Raw genomic sequence first — 18,030 nt, 5'->3', positions numbered from 1 at the left:
TGGGCCTCTGAAACCATGGTTTTTACAAGGTTAAGATGAGCCGTTGAGAACAGATTCATATTCTCTCTTTCCCTGTTTTTTTTTCCATCAAAAATGTCAGGTTGTGGGGCAGAAGATAGAAGATCTCTAGTGCTACATGAAACTTGGCTTTTTTAGAAGTTCAAGATCAGTGTGAAGTGGCTGGTCCCCTTTCACTCCAAGACCAAACATTACACAAGTAATTTATTTTTTGTTTTGCTTTTGTTTTCTGATACTAGAGGTTGAACTCAGGGACACTTTACCACAGAGCTAATAGCCTAGCCCTTTTTATATTTAATTTTGAGACATGGTCTTACTGAGGCATAGGCTGCCCTTGAACTTGTGATCTTCTGACTCGGCCTCCTCAGTGGCTAGGGTAACAGGCATGTGCCGCCTTGCCTGGAAAGGATATGTTCTAAAATAGTATTCATTATTGAGTTTTTCAGGTGAGACAAAATTCTTTCTTCTCAATGAATTCTTTTCACTAAGTTTACCATAGGTCATTCTCAGAACACAGAATATAGTAAAGTAGGAGGCAAGATATATTATTTTTACTGAAAGTAGTTTATTATGCAAACATGGCTTGAAAGGTACTTATCTGTTTTTAAATTATGCCTAAAGATATGCCAAATGCAAAGACATAGTACATCTATTATAAATAACCTTTCCCCTTATAAAGACAAAATTATTGAGAAATGTTTATTTTCCCTCTTGAAATGACTAATCCAGGAAATAATATGGCTGTAGGTGGTAAATTCACTTTGCTTCCTTCATGTTTCTCTCCTAAACCCTCAAATCTTTCAGAGGTACTTTCATGAGATGCTTGCTGGTGCTTGGACACAGGATGACATCCAAATTTTACAGGTCCATCGCCCAGCGGACAGGCAGGCTCTTGTCCTCCACGCTGGCCACCATATCTTCAATGGCATTCCAGTCGAGCTTGCTGAGGATGCTGCCAGTGCTCTCAGACATGCTGTCCATGCCAGCCATCTCTAGACGAGGCTCAGGCTCTTCCTCTTCAGTGTGTGACAGGTCCTGTGGAATTGAGAAGACAGTCAGCTGTGGTAGCAGAGCTGCCCCGTCTATCAAAACGCTGGGAGAAAGGTGAAGGGATTCAGGGCTGTGGCTGCCCAGCACATCCAACTGACAGCCAGCTGGATGTCATCTGACATTTACCCTGGCACAAGACCTGAACAGTGGGCAGAATGGATTTTGATAGTTATTTGTTGCTTTTAATGAAAAAGAAAATACAAGCACCAGAATTCTGAAAGATAAACAATGGAATACTAAACCACAGGTGGATGTTTTGAATGATTATTTCAAACTGACTTAAATAATCATCCAGTATTTCCACATCTTACAGAAAGCAAACAACAATAACAGCAATAGTAAACCATGGAGGAACACAGCAGTCATTAGACCAACTCAGGACTGGAACGGTGCTCACTTGCAGAAGGGAACCATGACTCTCGTGAAGAATTCGGTGGATTTCAGGAGACAGCGTCCAGGGACTCGTCAGGGTCTCTCTCTCGTATTCTATACGCACTTGCTTTGTCTGAGATGCAAGCCCAGCACATCCATGTTTTTTTGTAGGCTGTAGGCTATGACATGGAGCACCAAAGCCTTTTAAGAGAGAAGGACAAAACATACACTGGAACTGATTGATTCATCAATTCAATTATTATTTTATTGTGACTTTACTGTCAAAGCCAAGGCAGATGAGTTTTACCTAACATTTGGATCACATGGTCTGGAGTTGTTTCACTGTAGAGTTCCAACAATTCCTGTCCTGTCACTATGTAAGATGGAAATTCTGGCCACCTCTTTTCATTTAAGTATAAAGGTATTACTGAGGACAAGAACGTCTAGGGAGGAGATCACAGACAGAACTGGGAAGAACTCAATACAGGCTGGGTGAGTGGACAGCCGGGCTTTCTTGCCTCTTGGACTCCTGTGGCAGCTTCCCAGTTGCAATGTACTCTAGATGTCTGTGCTCAGCCTGCCTTTGGGCACAAGCCCCAGGGTAAGCATGGTGACAACACATTGTTCTCTTCCTCCTTACCACGTATGTCAACTATTTGCTGGAACTTTCATCACAGTGCTTAGGGCAGCTTAGCCCCTCATGGCATCAGGCCCTGGCAGCACCTTCTACCCTCACTCAGGTGGCCTCCTACAGAGACACCCAAGACATGGGTTAAGATGGGGAGTAAACCTAGGCTGCCCAGAGGCAGCCATGTGGCTCCCTGAAGAGGAAGAAAAAGAGATGAGAATAATGAATTTGGGGCCCACATGGCCTTTTATGGCTCTACAAACTGTGTGCTTGAAGCCAAGATACCTCCAAGAAATAAGCCCACAGAAACAATGATAGCACACAACCTGTCATTTAGTGTGGGTAAGCACTCTACAAACATTTAGTCCCTTCAAGTTCCCAGAGAGCCCCAGGCTTGGTCTTTGCTTCCTCTTACACATCTATACTCTGCCCAGCTGACCTCTTCTGAATTCCCTGGCTTTAAATATCTACATGCTGAAAATTCTCTCAAACCTCAACCTCCAGCCTCATAGAGCTTAAAACTCTTTCTTGACATCTTCACTTAGATGGGCGATAAACACCTGAATCTTAACATGTCCAAACCAAAACCTATTTTACCCCTAAAATTCCCCATCCCAGGAAATGCCCAGGCTAAAGTCCCATTGTCCCTCATCCTTTCTTAAATACCCCATACCTACTCCATTCAGTACATCTTAATTGAGTCTATTTTCAAAATATATCCTGAATCTAATGAATTTTCCCCATTTTTATTGTTTTAACCCTAATCTACACAATCTTTCTCTCCTTGTCTAGTTCTGTTCTTCTTCTCCTGCATGTTCTGAAACATAAAATATATTACCTACATGCTTAATTTTCTCTAGTGGAGCCTCACGAATCTAGGATAAAATCCAAACTCCTTTTAGCCTGTAGTATTTAACCTCTCTCCACAACCATACCTCTGGCCACTTTTCCACATGGATCTTCTCTGTCATGCCAACTTTGTTTCTGTTTGGTGGCACTGAATTTGCTGTTCTCTTCGTCTGTAATTGTTTTGCTTTATCTATATACCATCTATCTCCTTATCATCATGCAAGATCTGGAGTTTAACATCACTTTCTGAAAGAGACCTTTAGCAACTCCAGCTAACGCCAGCCCCACCTAAACAGCCACCCTCTCCCTTCTGTGTCACTGTGCACTCCAGGACTGAAGTGCCATCATGAAGTAGGAGCTCCCTGGATGGGTGCTGAGTGAATGTTCTTCATGACAATCCTTGGGGAAAGTGTTATTGTCTCCATGTTGAAAATGAGGAAAGTGAAGCTTAGAGAGGTTACGTCATTTGCCGAAGATGTGGAAGATGACCTACCCAGAACCTGAGTTCATGCATCACCTTTCTATTCCTTAGTGTGAAGCAGCACACTACTGAGAGAGGCCTTTAAGGATAATTTTCATATCTGTGAGAAATGAACAGGTCTACTTATTTGCGTTCCTAAGGCAGCAACTTTCCAAAAGCCTCTTCCTAGGGAAGGGAAGGAAGAGAGGGGGTGGAAATTTAAGAGGGCCTAGAGGTTTATTTTTGGACTAGTCCCCTGAGTCTGAAAGAGAAACTAAGTTAACATCATTTGGAAGCACCTGTGGTTGCCACTTTATTTTCCAGTGTGAGAGCTTGTGATCTAGTTGAAGAGGTTTGACTGTTTTCTGTTAAAGTCTACTTTGGGATGCCACTGAAAGTTCCAAGTTAAGTATTTCAATAAATATCATTAAGGAACAAATTTGAAAAACTCTGAAAGAAAAAAATCTATGGGCAGACAATGGGAATGCATATGTGAACAAACACTGTAGTTTAAAAAAAAAAAAAAAAAGAGAAGAAACCAACGGTGAAGGTAGGGTGCTGGAATTGTTCCTTCAAGACTCAAAAGACAACCAGATTAGCACAGGTTGTAAACACCCATCTCTTCTCCATCTCTGCTACTATTGATTTGCTATCTAGACCTCTATACTCTTGTTTTATTGAATAAAAATAATGACTGCCATCTAGAAAGAATAACAAAAATTAAGCCATTGCTAAGTCTGCTGAAGTTAAGATTAACATTCTGAAATTAAGGTTAATATTCCTACATTCAGAATAAACTTTTACCTGTGGAGTCTCTACAGACCTTGAGACTAACATTATCTTTCTCTCACCTTGTTTTACCCATGGATGGCTCTGTAATTTCCTTCTCTTCAGACCACAATGGGTTTCTCTAGGATTTATTCGGGATAGCAAATCTTGAGATGAAAATACAATATGAGAAAAATTTTGTGAAACCGAGCATGTAACGTTTTCAAGGTAGGGCACTCCTGCCCCAGTGTGAATAGTAAAAGCTTTATTTATTTTTACACCAAATTGTATTATGTATTTAAAATATATAACATGTCATATATATATATATATATATACACACACACACACTTATGTCTATATGTATGTCTATATGGATGTGTATGTATATATTATGTGTACAGTGTGTATATGTAAATGGTTACTATGGTGGAACAAATTAACATATCTATCTTGTCACACACTTGCCAATTCTTCCCTATGACCTCTTATGGCAAGAATGGCTACAATCTATTCATTTAGCAAAAATCCTAAAAGAAATGCACTATTATTAACTACAGTCCTCATGTTGCATACTGGATCGTTGATCCTACGTATCTGCTGTTTTGTACCCTTTGACCTACACTGCCCCATTTCCTACCCCTCCTCAGAAACGACCACTTTATTGTCTATATATGTTTGGCCCTTTTCTTTTAGAGTTCACATATAAGTGAGAACAAGCAACGGTTTTCTTTCTGTGTCTGGCTTATTTCACTTAGCATGTCCTCCAGATCCACCCATGTGGAAGATGGCAGGATCTCTTCCTCTTTTAAAGCTGATTAATATTCCATCATGTGTATATATGGTAATCCCTCCGCATCTGCAGTTTTGCATTCTACAGTTTCCACTACCCTTAGTCAACTATGGTCTGAAAATATTAAATGGAAAACTCCAGAAATAATTCCTAAGTTTTAAATTGTGTACTCTACTGCATAGCAAGATGAAATCTTGTGCAGTCCTGTTCCATCCTGCCTGGGACATTAACCATCCCTACTCAGTGTGTACGTGCTAACCATGCATCAGTTACTCAGCAGCCTTCCTGTTAAAATATTGCACTGCTTGTGTTCAATGAAACTCTTAATAATGATCCTCAAGTGCAACAACAGTGATGCTGGCAATTTGGATATGCCAAGTAAAATGGTCAAGTGCTTGATGCAAAAAGGAAATTTAAAAAACCGCATATGCTGAGGTTGCTAATACATAAAGTAAAAATGAATCTTCGGTGAAATTGTGAGAAAGGAAAAAGAAATATTTGCTGGCTTAGCTGTCATACCACAAACTGCAAAGTTTACAGTCACAATAAATAACAAGTGCCTAAACTTCATCGTATGTATGTAAGTATGTGAAAAAAACAGTATATAAAAGGTTTGGTTCTATCTGCAATTCCATGCATTCATTGAGGGTCTTGGACTGTATCTACCATGGATAAGGATAGATATATCATCTGTTGATGAACACCTAGACTGTTTCTGTATCTTGGCTACTGTGAATAATGCTGGAGTGAACATTGGGAGTATAGAAATCTTTATGAGGTTCTGATTTAATACTTGGTAGTAAGATAGTTCTATTTTTAATTTCTTTAGGAAATTCTATACGGATTTCTATAATGATTCACCAACCTACATTTCTACCTACAGCATACAAGGGCTCCAAAGACTTAGGTAAATTATAAGAATTCTAAAAACTCCTAGCTTTGATCCAGTTTGAAGTCCCCTGATGCTTGTTTGCCATTGAAAGACTGATATAAAAAGGAAGGACTTGCCCACTCTAAACTTCACTGAGTTCAAAATTATCTTAAGGCAAAGCAGAAACACCCTAAAAAAGGACTCTGTACAATATGCCCCCCCTTTTAACTATTAGAAGTATTAGTTTCACATACTTGTAAACATTTTAAAATATTCATGTGAATTCTTTTGTCATACTGGGGACTGAACCTAGGGGTGCTCTAACTCTGAGCTACTTCTCAAACCGTTTAAATTTTTATTTCTTAATTTTAAGGCAGGGTCTTACTAAATTGCCCAGATTGGCCTCAAACTTGGGATCCTCCTGCCTCAGCTGCCCAAACTGCTGGGATTACAAATGTGCACTACTGTGCCTGACTCAGTGGTTTTAATTTGCATTTCTTTGATGATTAGTGATATTGAGCCCCTTTTCATGTCCCTGTTAGCCATTTTTATATCATCTTTGGAGAAAAGTATAATCAAGTCCTTTGTCCATTTCTTCAGATTATGTTTTCAGGACTGAGGCTATCACTTAGTGGTAGAGCACTTGCCTAGCATGCATGAGCAGCTGGGTTCAATTTCAAGTATTGTTAAAAAAAAAATCTGATTATGTTTTCTTACTATTGAGTTGTATGAGTTATTTTTTTAAAAATATATTTTTAGTTGTAGATGGACATAATACCCTTATTTTATTTATTCATTTTTTTAATGTGGTGCTGAGGATCAAACCCAGTGCCTCACATGTGCTCGGCAAGCGCTCTACCGCTGAGCTACAACCCCAGCCCCTATATGAGTTCTTTAGAAATCCTGGATATTAATCCCCTGATATACGGTTTGTTTGTAAACATTTTTTCCCCCAAAACCGTGGGTTGCCTTTTCATTTTGTTGTGTGGAGGTTTTTCAGTTGGTTGTAGTACCATTTATTTATTTCTGTTTGGGAGTTTATTTTTTTGGTTCAATATTCAAGGCCAATGTCAACTTTCCCATTTTCTCCTGTGAATTTTATGGTTTTAGGTTTTCCACTTAAGTCTTTGATCCATTTTGAGTTAATTTTATGGACAGTGTAAGATAAGGGTGTGCTATAGTTTGGATCTTGAATGTCCCCCTAAAGCCCAGGTGTTGAAGGCCTGGACCCCAACCCATGAAACCTTTAGGAGCAGGGCCTGGAGGAAGGAAGTTGATCTTAGCACATACTCTGCAGGCGGCACTGTGACCCTGGCCCCTTCCTGAGGTGAGCAGCTTCCTCTGCCATAGCTCCCACTGTGATACAGTATGCTGCCTCAGGCAGAGGCAGAGGGGCCAAGCAATCATGGACGGAGACCTCTGAAACCATGAGCCAAGAGAGACCTTTTCTCTTTATATGTATTTTGTCATAATGACAGAAAGCTGACTAACATGGAATATTGGTACCAAAAAGCAGGGCCACTGTTGGACTATAACCAATGACGTGGTGCCTTTGGAACTGGGTCGTGGGAAAGTGTGGTAAACTTTGGAGAAGCAGGTCAGAGAATGCCTAGAGTGCTGTAAGCAGAGCTTGAGGGGTGATTCTGCTGGGAGCTCAGAAGACCAGAATGGAAGGGGAATGTGGACAGTGAAGGTCAGACTCACAAGGTTTCAGATGGGTATGAGGACTCCTGGAAACGGGACTAGGCGCCACCATGTTACGTCACAAGGAATTTTGATGCCTTTTGTCCATGCCCTAAGATCTTGTGTGAGGTTGAACTTAAGGGAGGCTGATGGCAGAAGAATTTTCAGGGCAGCAAAACCTTTAGGCAACAGCATGGGTTTTGCTGGCTACTTTCAGTCAGATTTAAGGTGAGAACTGGAAGTAAACAACAAAGAGATGAAATATTTGCAACTTGGTGAGAAAAGCGACATGTTTACAGTTGCACCCAAGGAGGACATGGAGATTAGCAAAGCTAAAAGAAACCAAGAGCACTTTGCACCAGGACAATAGGGAAGATGCCTCCTGGGCTTCTAGGGAATTGGCAAGACCTCACCTATCAGACCCCATGCATCACACTGCATATCATAACATCACAGGCTCAAAAGTGTAAACTCACTTCAAAGCCAGTGCAGTGGCTCATGCCCAATTAACTCAGGAAGTTGAGGCAGGAGGATTGCAAGTTCGAGGTCAACTTGACAACTTAGTGAAACCCTGTCTCAAAATTGATGACAGTATGTGGCAGGTTGAGTCCCTGCAAGTAGATTCTGACAAAGTGATGAATAGTGAGGCTGTTAACATGAAGCCAAAGCTGCAATGGGGACCCCAGGAAGTTAAGAATTGCCAGGAATGTGAAATGCCTCCCAAGGGAAGCTGAAGGCAGGGAGCAGAGCAAGTCCGAAAAAGAGGGCTGCAACCAGTAATCCTCACGTCATCTGCCCAAGCCTTTTGCAGCTTACATCATGCCACTGTGTGCCCTATATGCCAGACATGGAGCTTTAAGACTTAATGTCTGCCTTGACTGGTTTCAGTTTTGCTTTGCTCTGAATCTTCCTTACTATTTTACTATTCTCTTATCAAAAATGAAAATGTTTGCCCATGCCATGTATTTTGGATATATATATATATATATAACTTTTTTTTTTTTTATTTTTAATAGGGACTCTCAGCTCAGTTTGCCCTAATTCTCAGGAAACTATGGACTTGGACTTTTAAAAAGCATTTTAATTTAGTTTTTGTTTGTTTGAGATAGAGTCCTGCTGTGTTAGCCAGGCTTGTCTCAAACTCCTGAGCTCAAACAATCCCCCCACCTCAGCTCCCCCAAGTGCTAGAATTATAGGTATGTACCATCACATGCGGTTTGGACTTCTGAAAAACGCTGGAGCTATTCAGAATATGGGGACTCTTGGGGGATCAAGTGAGTGTATTTTGTACTGTGAGATGGACATGAACCTTTGGGGGCCAGGGGTGAAAATGATACAGTTTGGATCTTTACTGTTCCCCAAAGGCCCACGTATCATAGGCTTGGTCCCCACTCTAGGAGAGTGGTGGCATCTTTAGGTGATAGGGCCTAAAGGAAGAAAGAAAGGAGGTTTGGTTATTGGAAGCACGCCCCTGATTGGAGATATTGGGACCCTGGGTCCCTTCTTCTCTTTGACTCCTAGCTGCCACCAGGTATTCAGCTTCCCCCATCATGTGTTTCTGCGATGATTTACTGCCTTAAGACAGGCCCAAAGGCAATGGGGCCAAGTAACTGTGAACTGGACTCTCCGAACTGTAAGTCAAAATAAACTTTTCCTTCTTGTAAGCTGAGTATCTCTGTTATTTTCACAGTGGTAGAAAGAAAGAGTTTAACAAAAATTAATATTAATTCTCCTTGGCAAGTTTGACAGAGTTCAAGTGTAATGCCATTTGGTCCTGAATTTTCCTGTGTTGGGAAGTTTTTTTTTTTTTTTTTTGGTGCTGGGTATTGAACCCAGGGCCTCGTGCTTACAAGGCAAGCACTCTACCAACTGAGTTATATCCCCAGCCCCTGGGAGGTTTTTAATACTACTTCTATCTTTTGGCTTGTTACTGGTCATTTCGAGCTTCCTATTTCTTCCTGACTTAATGTTGATAGGTTGCATTTTTCTAGAAATTTATCCATTTTTCTCTGTTACCAAATTTATTACTATATAATTATTCATAACAGTCCTTTATGATTCCTTTTATTTGAGGTGTCATGTTTCCAGTTTAATTTCTAATCTTATATATTTAAGACTTTTCTTAGTCTAGCTATAAGTAAGTCAAGTCTATTTTTTCAAAAAACCACCTCTTATTTTTTCCTATTTTTTTAATTCTCTATTTCTATTCTGATCTTTATTATTTCCTTCCTTCTGCTAACTTGGGTTTATTTCTCTTTTTTTAGCTCCCTGAGGTATAATATTAATTGGGATCTTTCATATTTTTTAATGTAGGCATTTATTACAATAAAATTTCCCATTAGAACTGCTTTTGCTGCATCCTATAGATTTTGGTATTGTTTCCATTTTTGTTTGAAAATACTGTTAATTTTTAAAAATTTCTTCTTTGATCTATCGTTATTCAGGAGCATGTTAATTTCCACATTTTTGTGAATTTTCCAAAATTCTTCCTATTTTTGATATTTAGTTTCATTCTATTGTGGTAAAAAATAAACCTTGCTATAGGTTGGTGATGTCTCAATGGAAGGGCACTTGCTCAGCATGTTCAAATCCTCACACTGCCCCCAACAAAAAACAAAACAAAACAAAATATGACTTTAATTTGTCAAGAATTGTTTTATGGCCTGCAGAACATCTATCTCTGTTCTATGTGCACTAGAGAAGCATGTGTATTCTGCTGCTGTTGCATGGAATGTTCTATATGTATTTGGTCCATTTTATCTAAAGTGCTATTTCTCCCGATATCCATTAGTATTGGCTTTATGTATTTGGTTCTCCAATGTTATATGCATATACATTTATAACTGTTATGTTCCCTTGATAAGTTGCATCCTTTATCATTAAGTAAAGACCTTTGTCTCTTGTGATAGTTTCTGACTTAAAGTCTATTTTATTTGATCTACATATAGTCCACCCTTGCTCTCTTTTGTTACCATTTGCACAGTGTCTTCTTCCATTCTTTCATTTTCAGTCTATGTGTGTCAGTGAAAGCTTTCTAAGGTGAAGAAACCCCATTGTAGAAATCAGGCCAGCAAATGCCTTCTTTCTCTGAAGGAGATTGGGAAATGATACTTTCTTTGAACAAATTGCCAAACAATGCCTGAGAAATCTAAAACTGAATGACACACCTAAATCTACTACCTCTTCCAGCCCTAAAAACAAAACCTTATTCTCTAGTTGGTGTAGTGGCACACACCTGGATCCCAGCTATTTAGAACGCCAAACAGTAGTATTGCAAATTCAAAGCCAGCCAAGACAACTTAGTGAGATCCTGTCTCTAAATAAACATGGCTGGGGATGTAGCATAGTCAAACACTTGCCTCAGACACACAGGTCCTGAGTTCAATCCCCAGCACTGCAAAGCACAAACAAACAAACAAAAAATCTTGTTTCTTTGGCCCTACTTCTGTCAATTAGTCGGCCATAGTCGAGTGAGCACTCAAGCCAGAAACCTAGAATTATACTCAATTGTTCTCTCTCAGAGGTAGGCTACAATGGACAATGAATCAAATACTTCATGCAAAGATCATAACACACTAGTATCTCTGAAGCTTTCATAAAAAATACAAGCATGGCACAGTTGCATACTCCTGTAATCCCAGCTACTTGGGGGGCTGAGGCAGCAGGATCACAAGTTTGAGGCCAGTCTTGGCAACTTAACAAGACCCTGTCTCAAAATTTTAAAAAATAAGAAAGGCTGAAGATGGAGCTCACTGGTAGAGTACCCCTAGATTCAATCCCTAGTAACATACACACACACACACACACACACACACACACATTTACATATAATTTCAACTGCTTTTAAGGACAACATTTGGGGGCATTATATCTCATGTACTAAACATTGCTAGATATTGGCTTAGAAAATAGTGAAGAACATTACTGAGCACTGGAAACCAAAAAATATTCTATAAAAGATTTGAAAGAATGGACATTTTTTTAAGCTGTCTGTTTTATCTCAACTCCCTAAGGTTTCCCTCCCAGTAATGGGAACAAAGCCCTTAAAGCTGTTCTCTGTTCCCAAACAGAGAGTAAAAGAGTAAATTGAGCCTGATAGCCAGATAGTGCTCAAACAGTAGGATTACCAGAAACTATTGACCAGAATCTACAGCCTGTTGTAAAACATTGTGAAACATGTTGTCAGCAAACCCAGACCCCCTTTGAAATTTCCTGGCAGCTTTGTTCCCCCTTTTCCCCCTTTCATGTGTGACCCCTCCCGATGTGTGGTTTCTGCCTTTATAAACCTACAAGATTTTCTGCTAGGGACTCGACTCCTGGAGTTGGGTCCCAGCGTGCTGGACTAAACACCTCTTGCGGTTTGCATCAAGTGACGCCTCCTGCGGTTGATTGGGGTTGCCGTCCATCCATGGGACAGAGTTGGGGTTTCCTTTTGGGGGGCCTTACATTTGGGGCTCGCCCGGGATAAGATGGCCCCCCTCATCCGCAGAGTCGACCTTGGAGGTAAGAAGGGGTACCCCGAAGTTGTCTGTCTTTGTCTTGTGTTTTGCTAGTTGGTCTGATTCTGTGAGCGCGCTTTCGGTTTCGGTGGCAGCCGTTCGGTGACTCGTGAGAGTGGCCGAACAGTGGCCGGCAGACGTGCCTGGGGGGCCACAGGTTGCAGCCCTGGGGGACGCCCTAAGGGTGGAAGGAGAGCCAGGGACGCCTGGTAGTCTCCGTAGGTAAGGGCGCTGATGGGGTTCAATTGGTGGATCAGAGATTGGCGCCCGTCTGTATCTGGTTCTGTTGTGTGTTTGTGGCGGACAAGGTGGAGGAAGGGTTGGAACAACTGGGGGGTTCTCGGACTGGGCTACTCTCGGGTGGACCCCAAAGGTTCCTTCTCTGGACTCCCCCTCCCGACAGCCCTGAAGGGTAACTTAGCAAAGTAGCTTCAGTCTCAAAAGTAATGAAAAATAAGGTCTCATAATTTTAACATCCAACCTGTCCTGATGAGGTGGCTAAAATGCCTTAGACACAGAGTTTCTGTTAAAACCTGTTAGAACCTTCCAGATCTCAGTCAAGGCTTACACTGAAATATAAATAAAAGAAGCCTAAAGGCTCAGTAGGAGACCGGTCTCAAACCCAGGGAAAGAAAAGGTAAAAAGAGTCTTTAAAACTCCAGCAAAGTAAATGCTATATTTTTAATTATATGTTTTTTTTTGAGCTCATGATTTTTTGATCAGTTCTATTTTTTATTCAACTAGAGTTTTTGAACATCTGTTACACTGCAATGGAGATTCACCTATAAAGTTACAAGGGCTTGATTTTGTGTTATTTGTATGTTGTGCTGTCTGATGTCATGTTTTGTCTGTATCAAAACTGAGCGCTCCTAAAATTAAGATTTAAAAATGGATCCAGATACTTTTAATTCACGTGATTTAAAAAGGTTCAAATTGGGTAAACTAATAAGAGTAAAATGTCTTTGAAAATAACTTGCAAGTCTCTAGGTGGTCAAGCTAATAAAATATTGATGTTAATAAAGTGTCTAATATCAATTGTTTCTAGGACTTTTCTTCAACAGGAAAGAGACAGCAAATACTGTACAGAACACTTGTCTGATATCTTGGTTTTTACAGAATAAGTGAATTAGAGTTAACATGTATGGGATTACTCTAATGTGTTTGTAGAGACATCTGATTAATTTACAAAGTTAAAATGCTAATTGTTAAATAACATCGAGTACTTTTAACTCCTTAAATTCCATGGGGTATCATACTTAAACATTATTGGTGTTTTCATAGGTTGGTAAATAAAAGGGTTTAAACTTGCTTTGTGTCATCACTAAACTAAAAACAAGGTTACTAAGAGTTATGTCCTAACAAGTGCACTTGTATATACAAAGGGTCCCAAAAGTTTCAACTGTGTTTCAATTAGAGTACTATAAATAACAGAATATTTAATCTTATTAAAATAGAGTAATTTATCTAAATTCAGAAATTTCATAAGAGTTGTTTCAGAATGTGAACAAAAAGGGGTCAACAAATAGGAAAGAGAAAATAAAAGGTTCTGGGTATGGAAATATATTTAGTAAAAGGAAAAAGGAAATGTTTCTGGGTAAGAAAGTGCTTGTGTGATGAAATACATGAGGGTCTAAGTAAGTGCTAAGAAAGTCTGTGTAAGTAAAGGGCAAGTTTCAACAAGTTTGTGTGTAACTAAGTTGGTTATATGTATGTGAGACAGCTAAAACTATTGAAGGTTTTTCCTAAGGTGAAATACTAACGTTCTGATATAAACCAAAGTTTAATCTATATGGTAGAATGACATGGTAAAATGACAAGGATTTGAAACACTAATTTACTCTTTGTGTCTATTAAGTTTTATTCTTTAGAACAATTAGTCTTAAAAATTGGGGTGTATACAATTATGGTTAAACAACTATTACAGAGTATTGTACTTTGTTACAGAGCCTACATTTCTCTTTAAAAACTCAATTTGGTAAGATAAAAGTGTCAAGGTATTTGTGAAATGGTCACTAGTTGTATATTAAATGTGTTCATATTTTTCAGGACCACAAGTTTTTAAAGCAAGGAATTTATTAAGCTCTGCTATCCTCCAGATTAAACTTGTCTGTAATGGTAATCTTAAACTTATAAAGAGTAAATTTTATTGGGGATTTATTTCTATCATTTAATGTTCTATTATAGGACCTGCTATCAATAGGGTATGTGTAAAATTTGTTACTTTTTACACTGGGATAAAGAATTTCAAATGTAAATGTATTTCTAAACATTAGAGTCTGATTTGTTTAAAGGTTAATATTGTGAAACATGAAAGAAACATGTAAACATTTTGCCACTTAATCACAAAAGGAAAGTTAAAAGCTCTCTCAGCCTTTCTTTGATTCATGTTTTAGATACTATGTTAAATTGTGTTAATTATAAAGTTTATATAGACTCAGGAAACAGTATATGTAAACTACTTAATGGTATTTAAGGAAAAGAAGCAAAGATCAACATCAGAATTAGAACACTTAAGATCTGTAAAGAGCCACGCCTTACCTGAGATAAGGCTCTGCCTCCCACCTCACTGTGTGTAGAATAGCTCCAAAATAAGCCAGACTTCAGCTTATTTAAAGTTATAGTCAAAAGATTGGTTCTTGTTGTAAAAGTACTGTGATCTCAAATAGGGGATAGAATGTAGTTCTCAATCAAAATTCAAGATAGCTATTATACAAGCTGAATATATTTTTACTCTTGCTAATTTCATTTTGTAAAACTGTTACCTGTTAATGTTTTGCAGAAGTAGCTGCTCCAAGAACAAACAACCTAGGTAACTTGTGATAATAAGCCATCACCTATAGAATAGATAGTGGTAACTTCCAGTACTAATGCAGACTCCAGTTAGATAAAAGGGTAAATAACTGTAAAGTTATGGACATTAAAGTTAAAGCCCATTACTCTTAATTTATGACTGGTGAGACTGGCTTGCTGGATAATTAAGATCCAACTTAGAAATTGGAGTTAAATACAGAGGTCAAGAAAAGTCCATATTTGGGTCTTGCCCTCAATGTTAGCCTGAACCCAGGGAGTAAGAGAACTTCTCTAAGGAGCGTTGCAACTCTGGGTCACACAACCTCCTGATCAAGGAGATTGTTGAGACTAGAGGATGAAAAATTATCCAGTGCATCTGCTGCAGAGGAGGGTCATGGAAAAGGGGAAACATCCCTTGATGTTTCTAAAGGAAGTCACCTCATCAAGAGACCCTGCCTAATCAAAGTCACTGGTGGAGCTAAGGAGCCGCTCTTAAGTTCTGTACGAGTGACCCCTGTGGGAACTCAGCTGACTCTTTAACAAGACAGGACCCAGGTCAATTTGACCAACTTGATCATAGATACCCAGCAAAACAGTTAAAACCAAAATATAGCCATTCTTGGGCATTTAAAGGAAATAATAATTAAATGTAACTTAAGATGTACACTTGTATTAGCCCACTAGAATAAAGGCTGGAAGCTACAAATGAAAGAAAGATTCTTCAGCAAATGTGCCTGATAACTATCAAGAGAAACTGCCAGAGTCAGAAGTTTTTAGTCAGTTTAAGACCTTCCTAAACTACACAGGTAGACTTAATCTATGTTTGCCAGTATGATTATCTATTCCTAAGTAACAGAAGTATAGAGATCTCTAGTAAACACAGGTTATACCAATAAAGGGATATTTTACAAAATCAGATGACATTAAGTAGCTTAACTATATTTTCTGGGGACATCTATGACAATGTTAAAGTCCCCAAATAAAGGCCTTGTTCTCTCCAGCCTTTGCTAGGCCTAGTTATGGGAACAATTTCTCAGTTCTTCCACATCCTGGTGAGAGATTAACTTCTGTCATTTTCATGATACTCAGTGGCATGTTTCAGATGCTGCAACATTTACTTTGTGCTAATCTCATTTCAGTACTCATGTCTTTTTGTTCTTCTATCATAGAAGCAGCCGCCCCCAGATGACTTTACAAACTGCTCTTCCCCAACCAGGCTTCTTCCTGGGACCCCTTGATTGACCCGATTTTTAGAAAAGGAACTCCAAGCTGCTTGCCCCACGCCACCCACTTCCAGCTCGAAGAAGCTAGAGCGGTCATCGACCTCCTTCCCCAGCAGCATGGAGTTCCTGAGATTAGAGGGGGGAATGAAGCCAGAATTGGGAACAGGTAGTTAGTGTAGAAATAGGGGATCGGGTCAAATCGAGGAAATGGCCATAAAATCATCTGCCTCTGGAAGTTGGAGACTGCCCCTGGAAGAATGGAATGTCAAGGATCTCCGGAGCCCATTGATTACCAAATTTACCTGCCTTTATCAAGGATTGTTTACCAAGGACTGCAAACAAGGGGCTGCTAATTGGTGGCCCGCCCCCTGGGCTCTTGCCTGCCTGAAATCACCTAGTCACCTTCATCAGGGAAAGAGTAAGTGCTGTATAGGTACTAATGCTCAGGCAACAATACCAGTCCCTCCGCCAAGGAAATAGCTTTGGAGAAGAGTATATAGAGACAGAAGTTCCATGATTAGAGCTTACCAGAAAAGAAAATGGGGAAATGAAAGAATGGACATTTTTTTAAGCTGTCTGTTTTATCTCAACTCCCTAAGGTTTCCCTCCCAGTAATGGGAACAAAGCCCTTAAAGCTGTTCTCTGTTCCCAAACAGAGAGTAAAAGAGTAAATTGAGCCTGATAGCCAGATAGTGCTCAAACAGTAGGATTACCAGAAACTATTGACCAGAATCTACAGCCTGTTGTAAAACATTGTGAAACATGTTGTCAGCAAACCCAGACCCCCTTTGAAATTTCCTGGCAGCTTTGTTCCCCCTTTTCCCCCTTTCATGTGTGACCCCTCCCGATGTGTGGTTTCTGCCTTTATAAACCTACAAGATTTTCTGCTAGGGACTCGACTCCTGGAGTTGGGTCCCAGCGCGCTGGAATAAACACCTCTTGCGGTTTGCATCAAGTGACGCCTCCTGCGGTTGATTGGGGTTGCCGTCCATCCATGGGACAGAGTTGGGGTTTCCTTTTTGGGGGCCTTACAGATTAAAATGAGAGGCTTTGAAAGAAAAAAACATCTAGTCTGGGATTATAAAATTAAAAGCACAGGAAATTATGCTACTAGGATTCAAATTGATCCTAATAACTAAAAAGTTTAGGTTTTAATGCATTCATGTGGAAATAATGGAAAAAGAACAAAACAGAACATTTAGAAAATATAGCCATTGACATTAAGAACTTGAAGGATGAGTTGATCAGCAGAGTGGACGTAGCTGAAGAGAAATGTAGTAAACTGGAAGATCTGCAATGAAAGGAGGTATCGCAGAAAGACAGAACCACCAGATGAAACTGTGACTTCCTGATTTCTCATTTATGACACACATAAACTGCTGTTTTCTCTTTACCATTATCCCTACCAAATTTAGTTCTTTTCTTTTAATGGGGATAACTGCAGACCTCATGAGATTAGTGTGAGTATTAAGTGAGAAAATGTACATAAGGTGTTGACAAACTGGCACAGAGTAAGCACCCTTTAAATGTCCTAAGGAGATCTGAACATCCCTCCCCTTGTCTATGCCTCAGCGTTCTCAGCTGTGGGATGGGGACAACAGTTGTCCTGCCTACCTACCATAGTTGTTATGTACATTCTATTAGAGTGTGTATTTTGTAGGTGAGAAAACAGACTTACATAAATGGAATTACAACTTTGCCCACAGTTACCAAGTAAGCAGTGAATTAGGATTTCATACAAGTGAACTTTCCAAAGCCCTATCTCTGAAACACATCATTGCCCAGCTACACCCTTCAATCTGAAATCCACATTTGAAGTTTCTAAGACTGATTTATGATTATTTAAAACTTACTATTAAATTTAAGAACATTCTATTCTTTATTCCTTACCTTTTGGGAAGGTTACTGGAGACTGTACAGCTTTTCTTACTGCCTCTTTGGCTCCATGAGCTCTTTTCTCTATGGTGAAAGTGGCAGTTCCTATAAAATCAGACACACTTTTGTACCTTCCATAGACACATATGAT

At 39.5% G+C, this 18,030-nt stretch overlaps 1 protein-coding gene across 9 annotated transcripts in view; it reads right to left on the bottom strand.

Moving 5' to 3' along the window:
* Positions 1–563: 563 nt before the first annotated feature.
* CPLANE1 (ciliogenesis and planar polarity effector complex subunit 1) overlaps positions 564–18,030 on the bottom strand; it is a 173,225-nt gene continuing 155,758 nt past the window's right edge. For 5 of the 9 annotated variants that reach the window (XM_079145728.1, XM_079145729.1, XM_079145733.1 and 2 more), the window contains 4 exons: positions 17,895–17,984; positions 4,229–4,312; positions 1,466–1,641; positions 564–1,053 (listed from right to left, as the gene is read on the bottom strand). In XM_079145728.1, the coding sequence (XP_079001854.1) occupies positions 877–1,053; positions 1,466–1,641; positions 4,229–4,312; positions 17,895–17,984 (527 nt within the window). In that variant the 3' untranslated portion in view covers positions 564–876. Of the gene's footprint in view, positions 1,054–1,465; positions 1,642–4,228; positions 4,313–4,446; positions 7,728–17,894; positions 17,985–18,030 lie in introns of those variants that run through there. The other 4 variants (XM_079145730.1, XM_079145731.1, XM_079145732.1 and 1 more) reach the window with 4 other exon arrangements.

This window comes from Sciurus vulgaris (assembly GCF_902686455.1).
Source record: "Sciurus vulgaris genome assembly, chromosome: 6".
Classification (NCBI taxonomy): Eukaryota; Metazoa; Chordata; class Mammalia; order Rodentia; family Sciuridae; genus Sciurus; species Sciurus vulgaris.
Note: the sequence above shows the minus strand (reverse complement) of the source record. Positions and strands in the feature narration are given on the sequence as shown.